The following is an 18,239-nucleotide window of genomic DNA, read 5'->3' as shown; positions in this document are numbered from 1 at the left end:
CTGCACCACAGGCGTTCAACCACAAGAGGGTGTAACACATCTGTTTCAGTGAGCCAGGGGGGCGAAGCTGACAATGAAAGACGAGTTCAGCATCAGGGATTACATGGTTAAAGGAGCGAGTCCTTATGGGCGGGACGTGTTTACCTGTGTGTTGATCCTAATGGCACCTATAGAGGGAATCTCATAGTAATAGCCTGAGAGACAAGAGACACAAGTTTATTTTAAGATCCATAATGAAAACACGAGGTTCATTTAAATGAGAACAGGACAAAATGGCATGATGTTAGCCCTCATGCTACGTTAGAAGACTGGACACATGTGATTAAGGTCCTCTCGTCAAATGCGTTGAAGAAAAACCTAACCTGACTCTCACTTGTAGAGAAAAAGGAATTTAAATGTAATTCTGTAGTATTGGCCCATTTACTATTATATTTATGATACATTTTAGATCTTCACACATGTACACAAGTACACGCGTGATTCCCGAATGAGGTGAATGAACCTCATTACCTTTGTTAGCACAGGCCATCCACTGTATTGGTCCTTTGTCATAGTTGTGTTGACCAACTGAAAATGTGAAGATTCGCACCTGTAATTGGAAAAAAAAAAAAGAATATGAAGAAAAGAAAAGACTCTGGTTTTCTCCTCTGTGGACTATGGGTGTTTACAGTCCTACCGCTTGCTTTGGGTTGTATTTCTCAAAGATCTCCTCCGCCCTCTCCTCTCCTCCGTCAGTGAACAGCATGATGATCTTGTTACAGTTTGCCCTTGACACGTTCATCTAAGGGATGAAAAAAATCTGTTCAACTAAAGAACGTGAATTCTTTCTGTTACAGGAACAGGTTAAAGAGGTGGTTGCATAGAGACTCCGAGGCCATCACAAGCAGATGGCATGGGAAGCATGAGCTCTTGCACAAATAAAAGATGCCAACGCCAAAAACAACCACAAGAGGTCGACGCATACTCACTCTTCATGAGAACAGCACTCGGTTGACAGTGCGAGACCAATGTTCCATCATTATTTCCATAATTGAATGAAAATGATGAATTAAATGAACATCGGGCTGTAAAATAGGATTAGCTTAGAGGTAGTTTCATCAAACCTCTGGGTTGGTCTGCGTATTTCAGGGCACATTTCTGGATGAAACGATTGAACACAACAGATTGACAGCGTCGTCGTCCTCTACGTTACCATCCCCACCCCCCCATCTACAGACCACACACACTCCTACGCCCCTTATGTTAGTCAAACACAGTCGCCACGGAGATGTTCCACCGCGCTGACGCCTTACCTGCGCGAGCTGCTCGAAAGCCAGCTCGAAGCCGCCTTTGTAGTTGGTGATGCCCTTTGCAACGATGTTCTGCACGGCGTCTTTCAGGATCCTCTTGTTGCGGACGTTGGCCTGCACCAGGTTCTCAAAGCACGCGGCGTGTGAGGCCTTTTCATTGAACTGGAGGGAAGAGGGAAGGAGGGATGATGGGAAGTGGCGGGAAGGCACTTGCACATATTTTCTGTTAAATATGTGGCCGGTTTTCCCTTCGCTGCAGAATCATGCAGTGTCCCTTAAACATATAAGATGTACTTTGAGTGAGGGAGAGTATATTGGTTCCATCAAAAAATGAGATAATTCTTGACAGATGTTATACAGCAAATACATCTGCTTTAATGACACTTGAACTTGCTGTTGTAAAAAAAAATTGTTAATGTGTTAATGAAATCAGTTTTAATTAAATCTGCACCGACCGAAGGGATCTATAGGAGCAGAAGGAAGGATTGGCAGGAGAGCAGGTAGGGGCGTGAAAACGGTGGCATAAAGGAGGTAAAGAAGAAACACAAGAAGCTTTGTTATGGTGGGACTATGGCACAGAGACAGAGATCACTGCAACTCTACATGTGAAGTGTCTTCAGGTTAATAATGGTGAATAGTTGATGTGGAGGGACACACACACAAATGTGGGATCAATCTTATCATCACATTTGGAGTGTTTGCATCCGTAAAGAAGCAAAATAAAGAAGCTAAGAAATCCGACTGGTGAAAAAGTGCCTTCAGGGAAAAGGTGCACGCTGTGAGACTCACAAAACCCAGGATCACCAAGCAAAAAGACAAAATCTAAATTGTTCCCACGAGCTGGAGAAGATCTGCTTGTGTTTGTGTTCGCTCGGCGCCAAAGGATGCTGCTGCTCACGATGTCTGTTTCCAACTATTCAACATGCTGGCGGATGTTTCGGGGCAAAATAACTGCCAAGACACTCGTCCTCTAAACAGAACGCCCACCCACCCACCCACCCACCCACACACACACACACACACACACACACACACACACACACACACACACACACACACACACACACACACACACACACACACACACACACACACACACACACACACACACACACACACACACACACTAATATAAACAACAGTGAGCTTATAATGAGCTCATGTAACTTATAATACACATCTTAAAATATCACAGACAGTATTAAAACCTCAGCAGAACAACATACTGTATGTGGGCATGTTTTATATATATAGTTTCTCTGGCTAATGAGCTTTGTGTGTTTGTGCATGATAGACTTTCTCGCAGCAACATGCTGGTATTGACAAAGGAAGCATAAAGCGTCGTCTCGATCTATAGCAGAAATATCTGCTTAAAACTGCATAAATGAATTCACTCTCAAAACACTTTCTTTCTTTTTTTGCCTGGCTACCGAGCATAAAAACAGCTACACGCCCATCAGAGCTGCGAGACACAGACACAGTCCCTCAAATTAGACCATTTTACCATGAAAGGCTGTAACAGAATGTACCTTTAAAAGGGTCCTGGAAGATTCTACAAACCGAGTTGGATTCCATCAATACACTTATTACGCTGCTGCGGGATTTCATTAACTTCTAAAGCCCTTTCACTTAGCTGATTTGAAAAGCGCCAAACAAAAACATAAACCACCGCTTTATTAAGGTAAGTGAAAGGAAATGTAATTAATGGTTAGTTTTGGAAAGCAAACTGAAAAAAAAAGGAATTTATGTTCCCTCCCTTCTGAAGAAAGTGGAAGGAGGACAAAGAGGAGGAGGCGAGTAAAGATCAAGGAGATTTGAGACGGAGCACAGACACATCCGAGTACACAACGCATCCTGTGCCCGAAACATGCGATTTGATTTAGTACATTTAGTTTAAAAAAAAGGGGGCTTTTATGTGTGGTGAGATAAAATATATAGAAAGCACAACAGTGAAAAAGCGGGAAAAAAAGATTTGAAATAAACAAGACAGCTGCATGAAGTTATGATAATTTGGGAAAGATCTGCTTTCTTTCCGATGACATAAGATAAGAAGATTGACACAACTCTCATATGTTCCCGTTAAAAATGAATATGGAGCGACAGCCAGGAGACGTTGAGTCGGGCTTGGCCCACAGACTGTAAGCATGGGTGCAACTGTTTTCAGTCATCAATGTTCTTGTTCAAGTGTACTTATTAGAGAAAACAAACAAATGTGACAAACTAAGGGATTCAAAGACTCGAAGGACATTTTTGTAGCAAGAGTCACCTCCTCTGCAACCGCTTGACCAGGCTAGAATTATACATTATTTATTCACCATTTACACACTGAATAATGCCATATTTATATACGTGTGTATTTCCATTTATGTTGATGATTTTATATTTTCACATATATATATTTGTATATTTATTTGAATATCCCTGAGGTCTCCTAAACCTCAGGGATAGCCATCGCAATTTTGTTGTGTTGGCGTCTGCAGCAATGACAATAAAGACTCGAGTCTCATTTTATTTACCCTTAATGTACCTTTGTCCAGTCAGATAAGAGCATTAGACCTTTTACAAACCAGGAAACAAGGGGACAATCTGATAGTGATTAATTCCCATCGCTGTCCTTCACCGGCGACCGTGTAATTGCATTACAGCGTCGTGAGTGTTCTTTAGAACGCTAACAACATTAGCTAACTTATATAACGCTAAAATGACAGACGGCGTGCAGCGTTTGGATGGTTGCTTGGCGACGGCATCGAGAGGAGGATTCCAGCACTGCCTCGAAAGGCTCGAAAATCGAGTTAGAGTGGTGCTCTTCACATTTCAGTCCTAATCACATCCAGTGCGATTGCCTCAACACGCATTTGCAACTACACGCAAATCCGCCCGGTCGAGGCAAATAACCACTTGAAACTGTTATTTTTCTTTCCACCATTAATATTGCTGGGAAGCAGGAATCTGTATGGAGCTTTAAATGAAGATGGATGAATATTTCCTCAGCCCCCACTGTGAGGAAATCCTTTTGATGCCTAAGCCTGCAACAGAATTTAAATTGGGCAAACAGGGGATTTGCCATTACATGCCACTGATTTAAAGTGGGGGTCATAGAGCAGTACACATTCATTTGTCAAACTTATCTCGTGGCGTTCCAGGGTTTGCTTGAGCTGTCATGTGTTCGCTCTATTAGGCACACATGCTTGGATTCAGCTCTGATGCTGTTGACATATTTCACTCATACAGTACATGCCCCTTCATAAACACACACGTACACTCACACACACACTATACTATACACACGGACACTCTGAGTCAGACAAATGAGCACACACGCAGACATGCATGCATGCATGCGCATATACAGTCGCAATAAAGATCCTTCCGTGTGTGTTGCGTTAAGTCACTCAAAAGGTCACTTCCATGTTTAAACCAATGACTCAAAGATCCAAGACACAAATAATTCCTGCATCGACATCCAGCTATATGTGCATCTAGTAATCCAATATACAAAAAAAAGAAAAAAAATCTTGGACAGTTGAGTGTTTCTAAACTAGGGCACATTCATTTCTCACGGTGTTGAATTTAAACTATCCGCAGTGTGAATACTCACAGAGACCACGTTCACGTAGTCGTCGTCAGAGAGGGTCTCCAGCATCTTGCTTACAGATGTTCGGATGAGTTTGAGGGTGAGACCTGAAACGCTGCCACTCCTGCATTTCGGAGAAGAAAAATAAGAAAAGATAATCTATGTTTCACAACAAAAATCAATATCAGGATATACTGTATATATATATTCAAAGAAATCCACCTACTGGTTTTAGTGAACATTTACATGTAGGTGACTTATTTTAACTGAACCTCACACAACAATTGCACACGGCTCTTTGACCTAATAGATTTGGTGAATAAACCAAAAGCTTTAAGGACAAATATTTCCATCTGCAAATTTGACCACTGATATTTTGTGTAGCGACCAACTGGGCCTTCAGGGCATTGAAGAGAGGGTCAGTGGATCTAGAAAATCCTTATTAATATATATTCATACCAAACTTCATTGCAATGTGGCTTGTCGGTGATATATCTTGCAATGCCCCGTTGTTTCTTTAAGCACTTCTCATGAGCAATAAGCTCAGATTTCAGACCTTGTGACTACAAGTTTCTTTTCCGTTAATAAGCAGCCTGCAATATCATTGCCTTTGTGTGAATTCCCCATGTTCTTTCATTGTGTTTTACGTCTTCATGTATGTTGATGGTTTATTGCCTCTCGGTGAGCACTATGCTCTCGAATGGTGCTATTTCAATAAAAGTTACTTATCACATTAACAAAGAGGCAATTACTGGTATTCTTTGTTAATGACATGTGTTGAGTGCCATCCTGTTGTTTCTACTGTTACTCATAATTGAATAATTGAATGTTAGAATAAAATTTGTGTAATCTCTGCATTCAGCATGAAATGTATTATATTATTATTAAAACTAATTTAATAATAATCCATATTGTTGCTATAACAAGACAGGGAACATCAACATATATATATATATAAAAATATTCTCTACCTCTTTAATTGGTTCCTGCAGGTTGAAAGAAGACAAAGGGAGTTCTTAGCATTACACTAGAAGAATTTAATGACCGCAAAAGCCTCCTCAGTCCTCCGTTTGCCAATCGCTGTGTTAAGAGCTGCAAGTGGACGAGCTCAGTTTCTCATTTATCATATTGCATTGTCATTTAGCCCTGGTGCTGTGCCATTAGTGTCATTTAAAATGAAACCCCAACAGAGTGGAAATGGTCAGATAAATCACTTTGTTGCTGGCAAAAAAAATATACACAGCAACACTGCACATTTTTCTGTGCGACAGGCATTTCTTGCACTGTACTGCCAGCCACGTAAGACTGTGGTGAACAAAAAAAGCCACTAGAAAAGAATTAAAGGTTAAGGTTGACGTCATTCTATAATTTTCTTGAGGTTGGTTCTCAATTTTAACTGTTTGCGAAATCCATCTTGCCCTTTAAAGAAGGGATAATAGGACCGAAAAAAGACCAAAGCCAACAATGCATTGTTGTCGTTTCCTCAACGCTTTTTCTTGTTCTGTGTCTTTTGCATTCAACAACCAAGCTTGGTTCCTGGATACCTTTGTGTCACCTATATACATTTGCATTTAAAAAAAAAACAGAAGGAGGGGCTCAGTAATTTCCCACCGCTGGTAACTGTAGTATTCAGAAAACCTCTTCTACTAAGAGTACTAGCTGGGAACTATTTTCAGATATTGCTGCAGGATTCTCTTTGAATATCTTTGTTCTTCTTAGCCTAAATTTTTACGTCACAAATCACAGGAAGATGTAACTGGACTGATACACTGATTCTTTTTTCCCCTGTCAGTGCCACAGGAGCACAGAGGCGGCCGTGAGCACAGCGCAGCAGCGGCCATCGGGGTGAGGACGACCAGAGAGTTGGCATCGGGGCCATCTGGCGCGCAAAAGAAAATAAAATCTGACTGTAATGGATGAATCATGAGGTCATCACTCACGCATCCACCAAGATCAGCATGTCCTTGGGTGAAGCCGCCCCCTGAATGTACCTGGTGAGTAATAAGACACAGACATACACAGGTCGTGGATATTGAGCACATAAAGAAGTGTGCACACAAGTGGCGAATGCACACAACAAAGACACAGACAATTATTTCAAATGCTGAAAATCTGAAACTAATTTCTACACAACACAAAGACTTGTCATTTAAAATGGTTTCTTCAATAAACAAACAGCCTGTCCCAGTTCAGGGATCAAGTGCGCTTTAGCCAAAGGCGCTTTTGGGCTAATGCAATTTAATAACATGGTTAAAAGAGTATCTGTGGCTTCCAGCCAGATTTTAATCATTTCTCGAGACTAATGAATCTTCTGTACGGACACCTTTTGATCTGCACTGGCTTGATTGTCATAGTGCTCTGATGTGTTTGTTTGGTTTTGGTCAGAGACCTGGATTCCATTGTTTTAATACGTGTGTGTGTGTGTGTGTGTGTGTGTACAGATGTTTTTTTGTGTAATCAGTTTGTGCAACATGCAAATATATTTTTTGCAAATGTTTAATATGAAAATGACACAATTAGACTGAATGAGCCGTGTGTGTGTGTCCGTGTGTCCAATTGACAAACACTAGAATAATGACTAGATATGACACAGAATCACAAAGCAGCGTCTGCACTCACCATGGTCGCCTGCGCACATCGTAGAGGTCGATCTTATTGGCTGAGTTGCTCAGGTCAATCCAAGGGGACGCTGGGGTTTGGCAGAGGGATGAATGGGGAAAATAAATTATGTTTAACTCTCACTGCGGTTGTATTTGAGGCACTAATGTGCGTGTTTCAATCGCCAAGTCTAGTTGTGTCGCATATCTTTTTTTTTATTATGTCTAAATATATCTTACTTATTGAAAGAATTATTGGAGTTTTTAGGAAATATGCTCATTTATTTTCACTTTTGTGTTTCACTTTAGAATGTAAATATGACACTAAAGCCAGTTGTCTTGGCTTAGCATAACGACTGGAAGCAGTGGGTGGAAACAGCTCTCTCTCTCAGAAGTAAAAAAAAAATGCATACCAATGCAAATATACAATGGTCATAACCAATGTTGGCATAAACAACATGTTTTCCTCAAGTGATTTGTGACAGTTTGATGTCTTTCTCAGCCCAAAGTCACAAGAAATACAAGGTCAGCCAACAGCAACACAGTGTTTTAGAAATCACAAGAGCGCTTGGGTTTGCGGGCATCTGTCGGCAACATGACGCAACGGCCCTTTGGTGGAAATTTTTTGTCCTCGTCACTGACCACATAAGGTCAGCAGGCTGATGGAGAAGCCCCATTGGGCGCTCACCTGGGTAGTACCGAGCCAGTCCGGTGGCGGAACCAAACACCTGCCAGAGGAGCGAAGGATCCTCCTCTTTGTTTTTCCGGAAAACATCCTCCAATGCTTCTGTCCAATTGAGCTCGTTTAATATGATGGTCGCTGGAACACACACAAACACAAACACACACAGAAAGATTAAATGGAGTCATATTTGGACAGAAGTCTAAAATAATAAAATTCACAAAAACACAAAATGTCAAGGCTCTTCAAAAACCATTTACCCTGGAAAAGCAATTCTGAAGGAGAAAACACGCCACGCCCCCCCCCCCCCCCCCCCACACACACACACACACACACACACACACACACACACACACACACACACACACACACACACACACACACACACACACACACACACACACACACACACACACACACACACACACACACACACACACACACACACACACACACACACACACACACACACACGGCGGAGATATTCCAGTATTGGGTTACCGACACTGACAGCTGAGAGGAGGCCTCCTCACAGATATGGAAACCGACTTCATTCTGCTCTGATATTTCCATTTCTTTTAGTGTTTTGCTTCTTAAACACACCCAAATCTACATACAGTAAACGTTTTTGTTTACCTGTTCGTCTGCAGGAGCTCTTAATGGCTTAATTCTCCAACAATCAAGTTTGATCCAAAAAGGCAGGGAGAGTGGGCTGCATGTCAAACTGAAGCTCTGCATGACTCATACTACCATTTGTGTGTGTGTGTGTGTGTGTGTGTGTGTGTGTGTGTGTGTGTGTGTGTGTGTGTGTGTGTGTGTGTGTGTGTGTGTGTGTGTGTGTGTTTTTTTGTAAATGCACGAAAGAAACCTGACCAAAAAATGAAACATTCACAGGGTGAAGCAGGGGACATCCAGGAAATATGTGGTTTGCTGCGGCAGAGTCATATAGACAGATAACAAGTAGCCGTGTGGTTAAAAGTGAGTAATGATGAGTTAGTGTCAAACACCTGGACCGGTAGCTCGGTTAGAGATTTTGACAACTCAGAAGGAAGAGGTGAGAGAGAGATTTCATGGCAGAGCGAGAGACGGTGAGAGGATAAATTCATATTTACCCTTGGCACTTGACTAATGCATTTGCTTAAAAATACACTTAATTTTGAGTCATCACTCAAAAATCAGAAAACACAGATGCCACTTTCATATGAGTCGGTGCAGCTCCTGCATATTAAAACACTTTAAACTTTCTTTTTCGTATATGAAAAGTAATCAAGGTGATTTTGTGTGTACAAAAACTTTTAGACATACTGTACACAGTACAGGCAAAACCCACCCACAAGAATATCAAACTGTAGGAGACTTTTGTAGCATTTTTTAAACAGTTAGTCATAAAACCTTGAAAATTACTGATGCCTTTGTCTGAACCTCCCTCGTCACTTCCCTCTGCTCACTGCCCTGTAACCCTTGAGCTCCCTCCCTCCCCTCCTCACAACCTCCCACTTTGCCATGGCTCAATTTCCATGCTTTGCAGGATAAAGGGAGAGTTTAGGGCAGGCTTTAAAATGCTCCCTGCGGTATTGTAGAGCAAAGCGTGTCCCAATGATAAGCGGTGACAATTTGTTCAGGCCTGATCTCTCTCTCTGCTCCCGGAGGACGGCCCCTTAATGGATTAGTCCTGCTGGTCTCTGTGACATCAGTTACAAGTCTCTGGCTCAAACAGGAAGTATCAGCTCAGACTGAACGGTGAACAAACAAGGAGAGAGAAGATTCAGTGTTTGACTCGCCCACTGCAGGGAGTCAATGCGGGGACCAACACTCCCTGTGTGTCCTTACTCCCTGTGTGTTTTTAAGCATTTCCTTCGTGTACAATTGACAATCCCAGAGAAGTCTCCCACAGGAATTTGGATGCACACACACGCGCGCGCGTGCGCGCACCCCGAACGGGCAGGTCAGGCACCAGTGATGAGCCCTTGACAACAATATCAGATGCGTGGCAATGCTCAGCCACACACTGGAACAAATCACGGTTTTCGGTGTAAACAGATCCATCTCTGTGGAGATGTGGCCGCTGCCGACTCGAGGTCACCACGATGAGAGAAAGAAATGAGTATGAAGTATCACCACAGCAACGCATGCCCTGGTCAGCCCCATTTGTCAGGCATGGCATCATGTCCCGAGGGAACTTGGGGGTTAGGACGTGTGCGCGAGTCTTTTTACTGTAGAGCAAGAAACACGGATATTTCCAATGTCTCAAAGAAAACTGGATCAGATGATCTCCCCCCACCATTTCTCTGTTATATGTAATTTACTCCCCTTTGACATTTTGCTCTCATGATTATACCTAAATCCAAGAGAACTGAAATATTGTTTCAGACAAGACTGCATTAAGAAACGATGCCAGCAACTGCAGACGCATGCCTCTGACATTTCCAATATCACATTGGGTAACGAGTGAAGACATGGGAGATAAAAAATAAAATGAATGATTCATGGGACGAGAAGGGGATGGGAATGAATATGGAAGAGAAGGTACTAAATATTCCCTGTGAGGCATGTAGATGCTTTCTCAAACAAATCAAGCAGGATTCTGTCAGTGACTGACGAGGGTGACGGTGGTGGGCGGAGGTGAGGGAGAGGAGGGAAGGCGGCGGTGCCAGGCGATGCCCTGTGGTGTTGCCTGTCATCGGCTTGCTGGTGGCAGAAACTGCCTGTGCATTTGAAGGTAATTACATGGTGGGGGCTGAAGTGGTGAGACCCTGCAATCATCGTATCAGAGGGGGCCCCTCTACTCAACGATACGCCGCTGCTCACTACTGCCTGTGACTTGAGCGTGAACGCAGCCTTTCATGGACATCCACCTTAACTTGTAACACACAGGCAGTTTTACAACAGATAGAACTGGATTGAAAAAAAAAAAAAATTGTGGCATGGAGGGGGAACCCAAACACAAATCCCAATCAGCTGATTAGAACATCCTGGGAAGGCATCCAACTTGTCACAAGGACACAGGTCACATACCTAATAGCAGTGATGGGAGAGGAGGATGTGGAGAGATGGAGCTGAAGATACCTTAGAGTTTGGCAGCCAATGAAAAACGGGACGTGTGTCAAGTGGCACAAGAGTGCAAAAAAGGGAAGGGGAAAAAATCAATTTGTTCACTGTGAGCTCTGCCACAGGGACCGCGAGTTCAACGCGCTCACACACACACACACACACACAGTGTCACAGTATCTCGGAACGTCACAGTGTGTGCGTGTTGCGGGCTGACAGGTGCCACACGGCGTTGATGCAAACAGGCATCAGACGAGTCCCGGCTCTCCTGCCAAGGCCGCGACGTTCTCCTCTCATCTCCCCTTATCGCATCCACGCCAATCTGCCTAATGAGCGAGAAGGCACACACAAGCAGCTGTGAGATCCATACGCAGTACAGTAGGTGCATGTGATGTGACACACACTTGTCGACTCTCACAGCACAAGTGTGTCTCTCTCTCTCTCTCTCTCTCTCTCTGAAACACATTCTCTCTCACACACGTACACGCACGATTATGAATCTCAGTCTGACCACCCACACTGATCAGCGGGGAGAATAGATTCCAATCAGCAGGACTAATGCGGGGGAGAAAGACAGTAGCACATTTGTCTCCATGCACTATTATTATTCAACTGATAATATGCTTAACAAAGTGTAACAAGGGATGAGGGGAGGGGAGGATGGAGGTTGGGGTTAAGAGCTGTAGAGGAAGGTAAGAAAGCAAAGTGGTGAAGGAGAATGTAAAAAAGAGAAAAGGGAAGAAGGAGGGGTAAAGGAACTAAAAAAATCAGAGGAAGGATAAGGACGAGGTGGCGAATAAAGTCGACCCCAATTAAAGAAGAAAAGGGGGATGTCACGTCTCTCCTTGAGAATCAGTAAAAGCCACAAGGACGCCGGTCTCGTCTAGACAAAGTGTCCCCTAATCAAGTTACCGGTCCTCACTGCATGCAACAGCTTAGAACATCAGGGTGTGTCTGTGTGTGTGTGTGTCTCTTCCTAACACACTCACGCACACACACACACACACTCGAATACACATTGCCATGGCAACGCGGACAGTGCTGGCCAGCCGGAGTGGCATCAATGTGGCAGCCCATCCTTGGAGAGGAGGGAGAAAGAGAGAATAAGAAAGACAGGGAGAGAGGGAGAGAGGAAGAGAGGGAGAGAGAGAAAGAGAGAGAGACCAGCCACTTTAACTAAATATAAAAAGTATCTTCATCACAACATAAAAATATACTAAAACAATAAATTATTCTTTAATGGATGCAAAAAGCTTTTGTTTTTGACTTAAGATTTCTTTCCCCACCTCAATACAAATGTAAGTTTGGTTTTTGGGGGGGAACAAAGGTAAAGTGAATATTTTACTGGAGACAGGATGTGATTAGAAAATATTCACTTAGCATTAAGTCAGGAAGAAGCTTTCTTGGTTTCCTATAATGTTCAAATGTACAGCACAGTGAACTCTAATGCTTGATAATCAGCCCTCAGAAGCCTCCATAGTCTGGCTAGAAGGAAGTCTGATGACTTATTCATACTCATGTATGGATGCAGACATGGCTGAAATACTTCACGTGTTTAAGTGAACAAATTGCTTGGGGACCACATACACAAAAAAATCCTGTCTAATTTCGCGTTTTGACAAAAGAGAAAAAGGAAGAAAGGAAGAAAGAAAAAGTAAATAAATAAAGACACAACGAAAGACAGAAAGAAAGACTGAAAGACAGGGATAAAAAAGAAAAAGAAAGAAAGAGAAAAAAACAAAAACAAAAGAGGCAGAGAACATACATATTTATAGAAATAGAGCAAAAGACAGACTGATGAGTTGCACTTGGAACGACCCCCCTCCCCCCCTCTTCCAGCGATCCCCCTCATTATAACCGCTGCTTGTAAAGAGTGCATTTGGCCATTTGGCAATGACAAAAATGTGTGCACAGTCAGAGGCCTCAGAGGCCTGTCACTCTGTGCACATTTTTTGTCCCAACTTCTGCCGACTGACTCACTGTATAAGGGCATTAAAGTCATGTGACCGAGTCTTTAGCGGTCCCACTGTGACGACCATTAGTGAAATTGATATTGAATGCTCAATCAACGCCAGGGAGGCTATTAGCTGATGCTGTACGCCTCGGTATGAGGAAATTATTTAACTGTTTTGTTGCCTATGTAATTTGTGAGGTGTTCAGCGAATGGGTCACATGTGGAATATATCATTTAAACTCATCCGATCAATGCATTTTACAAGACTAGTTTTCCTGTGTCAAATCCAATTAATATTAGCGCTTTTCAAATTTCTCAACATGTCTCCATTTTTTCAAGCCAGTCTGCGTCCTGTTGCTAAGCCTCTTTTTTTCTGTCTCTGTGTGTCTGCAAGAAGGACATGACCTGTACCGCATGTCTCATCCTGCGAGTGTGTATCAGGACATGACTGCATCCTCTTGTGCCTTGGACTATACTCATCAGTGTCCTAGAATAAGAGGCTAATAACCCAGAGGGTATTTCTATGTTTGTGCGTATGTGAGTGAATATGTTCTGTGTGTATATAGTCAGCTGCCCAGTTATCGCTTCTGATGATCTTTTTCTTGTTTAACATGTGACTGTTTTCAAATCCCTGGCAAAACGAACAAGACTCATCTGCATGGAAGAATACGACACAAATTTTAACCACATACTAATGCATTATTGAAACACTCACTTGCCTGTTGCAAAAATACACAGGTCTTGCAGAAAAAAAACCTCAATTGGCCTAACTACACCTTTCACTTAGACCAGTATCAGTGTTGAGCTGAGTCATAAAAAAGTGGGACACTTCAGTCATGCAAATGCCAATAAACATGTCTGTTTTGCATTTGGATAAAAGTCCAATTATGTGGCTCTTGATGACTCAAATTTGTCTAAACGAGTTTAAGGCCGGACACATTTGATTATAGGATTTCTTAATATACCAGATTTAATTGCTGAAAGCCAAATCTAGTGTGACTGTCCAGTGTGCTTTAGCTTCACTTTCCGGACCTGGTGACAATGTTCATTTTTAAACAGTCTATGGAGATGACAAAAGCAGTGGACTGTCAGGCTAACCAACATGACCTACAATGAGGCACTGCCACCCCTAGAGCTACACCACTTGCATGTCTAAAATTGAAACCCATCACAGCAGAATGTTTAGAGGATGAAAAAAAACCAACAATGCCAAAACACTGGATGAAGCTGGAACAGACGGTGTGATAAACCGACCAAAACAACAACTTCACAGAAGTATAAAGCACTTAAAAAAAAAGGCCTGACATTCTGTGCAACTGTTCCGAGAGGTCAGCGGGGTCAGCAACGAACGGGAGGGAAAGGAGCAGCTGGTGACCAGGGTAAAGAGGGGGCTTGAGTGAATTGGCCATTGGCTTGTTGGTATCTGTGCTATATATAGACGGGAACGGCCTAGCCTGGGTGTGGAACTGTCTACAGTGCAGACAGCGCTGGGAGGCTGAGCTCCACATCATGGGAACGTACTGTAGATGCTGAACATAGCGATGACAGGGATAAAATGAGACAGGGAGCCGGGTGGGAGTAGGTGGTTGCTATGTATTCATATTTCTAAAAGAGTGATATATATTTACAGACAATATGAGAGAGAGAGAGAGAGAGAGAGAGAGAGTATCCACTATTCTCCAACGCATGCATGTGTTACAACTTACAGCCTTCATATATATCCGTAGGGATGTGGACAGCGGTGGTGTTGTAAGAGACAAGTCGCTTGAAGTCAGGGTCTACGTCGAAATCATCCGGAACATATCGGTTCTTCTTCTCTGTCTGATTTAGCTGCACAAACGAACAGAAAAAAACAGAACCTGGAGTTTCGAAACGGTACCGACAACATGATAAGAATGAGGCCATTCATTTTAAGGTCATACACTTTAAAACTTTAACTTCAATAGGGTCAGGGTCAGGATTCGTTGTGTTTTACCGTGGACTTTAGGGTTTTTAACTTTATAGGCCTTTTACACAGCGAAAACCTATGTAACACACAAGTTAAAAACAGAAAAAGCAGAATATGTCTCCTTTTAACAAACTGCATATGCAGTTCCTTGTTACTGTGAATGACAAGGTGTCAGTGGTGAGCATTCATTGAAATGTCACTATGTTGACAGCTAGACACTGAGAAACTGAATCTAAAATTTGGGCAGTGAAACATAAACCCAGGCATCCACGGAGAGCGAGAGGCAAAAGGGGGAGATAGGGCCTGTCAGTCAAATGCATAGTGACATCAGTGTGCTGTGGGTGTGTGGCTCTTTCCCACTGGGACAGTGGAGGAGAATTAGATGCTGATCCCTGTTTATCAGAGCAGACAGATGACGTCTGAGGCCAGGGGAGGCTTTCAATGTCTCACGCATACTCATGTTGCTTCTGAGCGAGGGGCCAAAAACACGCACCGGTCCTAATGCAGGAAAAAGACTGCTACTTGTACACACACACGCAACTTTACCCAATCATGGTATGGATTATTAGGTACATTTATAATACACAATTGTACAATACAATTTTTAGTCAACACAAATATATATACTCAAATGTAGTGACTTGCTCTCTCGGATCTAAGGCAAAACAAAAGCTGAGCTTTTAGAGGAGGTTTATCGATATAATCTATAAAACTGAATGGTGATCTCTTGAGGGCTGGATATTGGGTTTTTGTGAGGTTTTAGTTTGGGAGTTTGCATCCGTCATCACACCGACAGAATATCATCATTGTGGAATCAAGTTATACTCACGTCATCTTTGGCATTGTAGTAAACGATTTTGTCGAACTGCAACGAGAAACGGGAAAAGATGAACAACAAGGAAGAAATTAGAGAAACTTTAAAGAGACATTTAAAACTTATTGTGTGTCACTCTGTTTAAAAGTTTGAAGCGTGTTTTACTTCAGACCACTATTGGCATCTAGTGTGTCTCATCGCACCTGTAACCACACCTGAGAGTGATGTCATGGTGCACGGACACACCTTTGAGCACACAGTTACATCCCTGCAGCAAGCTGAGAAGTTTACTGAGTCACATTCCCTTTGTACAAGAAATAAACAAGAGTAAATGCCTACAAAGCCCCACACTATTCAACACATCTAATAGAATTGAGGTTTTTAAATTCACATCTTTTGTTTCTTGGCAGCGCAGCGGTCTGGTGTTTGACGCCGAGGGTGGTGACGTTTTGCTCTCACACTGCTGGCCTCCCTGTCAGTACACAGGCTAGCCGGGCGCTAACGAGCTACATAAGGATGCCCTGGAGCCGCAGAGCTTGCTCACCCACTCCCACCACCTGCCTCCCACCTCTGGAGCTGCGAGCCCACACGGACGGCATCTCCTGCCGCCACTGCTACTGTTACCTTAGCTTTAACAGTTCATAATGAGTTCACAATAACACATTAAGCTGCAGTAAACGGTGCCAAACGCTTGCATCTGCTCTCAGTTTTGACTGTTAGGGAGTTAGTGATCGGGAGATGTGTTGGGCACATAGGAAGCATATAAACACAAAGGAGTGGATAACAACACTGTCCCTTCATGCTCTCTGTCAACCACGTTAAGAGGTGACGATCACAGCGAGGTCACACCGTCACACCGCCTCAGGGGGCGGCCACTGTGTGCAGCAACACTTAATGTGTGAGGGATGAAGGGAGAGGCAGGGCGGAACACATTGAGATATGATTTATGCTATTGCTTATAAAGAATAACTTTCAATACGGTATAAAAACTAAAAACTAAATTAACTGTGTAATCTGATGTATCTCTGTACAGCAGCTGGATAGAGCTTTTTTATAAATAGTCATCACGATGCACTGAATAGACGCATGCAAGTGTGTGGCTCCATTGCAGCAGTCACAGCTTTTAAGTGTTTAAAGTCAGCAGGGAGAGTTGCCCAGCAGAACTGTCCCAGTTATCAAAGGTGACAGAGAACAGACGCATGCGCATAAACACACACACGCACACGCACGCACGCGCGCGATGCTCTGCTTGGTATTTCAAACGTTCATGATCTACGATGATACAAGTCTAATCAGTATGTCTACATGTTTGAGAACAGGAGAATCAGGACCTTAGATTAAGCAAATGTAAAGGTATGATACAAAAGCTAATACGATTTATATTCATCCTTTTTTATTTATTCGGACGGGATAAGAATAACTAAACATGTCATGGAGCTCTATTAAAATCTGTTCAACAATTGGCCAGTGGTTTCATCAGTTGTTCAGTATCATTGAGGACTACAAATTGCAAAATGCAGAAATCTTCAAAAATGTGACCAAAAAAATGGGTACCCTAAGTAATATAAAATTAGATTAATTAATATTTCCCCAGAGTTTTCCATCCATGGATTCGAAGCATAAAACAGAATGCAAGACGTTGAATAATGGGAAACTTTTAATGAAAAAGAATAATTAAGGGTTTGTCTAATAACATTGAGGAGATTTTTTTTTTCTCCTCAAAGCTAATAGGCTAAATGGAGAAGTTGAATTTCTTCCACCAGAGAACGTGCATATATATCATTTGTCATTTGTTAAATGGCTTGAAAGAGCGTGAGGCTTTCTTTGCTGCAAATCAGGGGGGGAGCAAATCTGCGATCTGCATTCATCATGGAAAGTTTCGGAGCTAAAGCACAGAGCAGGCTGTAGCCCAGGGAGCTGCATTGCAATTCCCAGAGAGACTGCCTTTGTGGAATGGGTCACAGCAATTAAAGCAAAGTAATTGAATGAGTAAAATAAGAGCGTGTTAATATTATTTGCGGTACATTCTCTTTGAGTGTATTCTTAATAATACGGTTAATGAACAATATTAGAGCGGGAGCGGTGTGTGCATGTGCACGTTCATCATAATCATGTCTTCTTGTTTCTGCCAATTAATTGAAATAATGAAATCCAATCTTGCATAAAGTCATTACGGCATGATTGTCATTATAATGAGATTTGCCGTCGAATTATTACAATCACATTGGAGCATGAATAACACGCCCCTCCCCTCGCTCCTTCTCGTGGAGTTCACGACACCACTTGATCCGTGTGTAATGCAGCTGGTGTTAATGAACACATCGCGTCGCTCA

At 42.7% G+C, this 18,239-nt stretch overlaps 1 protein-coding gene across 3 annotated transcripts in view; it reads right to left on the bottom strand.

Annotated features, from left to right (window-relative positions):
• Positions 1-18,239, bottom strand: part of LOC118289276 (voltage-dependent calcium channel subunit alpha-2/delta-1) — a 72,886-nt gene that overhangs the window by 27,278 nt on the left and 27,369 nt on the right. For all 3 annotated transcript variants that reach the window (XM_035616173.2, XM_035616182.2, XM_035616190.2), the window contains exons 5-14: positions 15,922-15,957; positions 14,851-14,974; positions 8,149-8,280; positions 7,483-7,552; positions 6,804-6,854; positions 4,888-4,987; positions 1,293-1,451; positions 677-781; positions 511-589; positions 145-194 (exon numbers count right to left, since the gene is read on the bottom strand). In XM_035616173.2, coding sequence (XP_035472066.1) covers positions 145-194; positions 511-589; positions 677-781; positions 1,293-1,451; positions 4,888-4,987; positions 6,804-6,854; positions 7,483-7,552; positions 8,149-8,280; positions 14,851-14,974; positions 15,922-15,957 — 906 coding nt within the window. The remainder of the gene's footprint in view (positions 1-144; positions 195-510; positions 590-676; positions 782-1,292; positions 1,452-4,887; positions 4,988-6,803; positions 6,855-7,482; positions 7,553-8,148; positions 8,281-14,850; positions 14,975-15,921; positions 15,958-18,239) is intronic.

Source organism: Scophthalmus maximus, chromosome 12, assembly GCF_022379125.1.
Source record: "Scophthalmus maximus strain ysfricsl-2021 chromosome 12, ASM2237912v1, whole genome shotgun sequence".
Classification (NCBI taxonomy): Eukaryota; Metazoa; Chordata; class Actinopteri; order Pleuronectiformes; family Scophthalmidae; genus Scophthalmus; species Scophthalmus maximus.
This window is presented reverse-complemented; position numbering and strand designations above follow the sequence as displayed.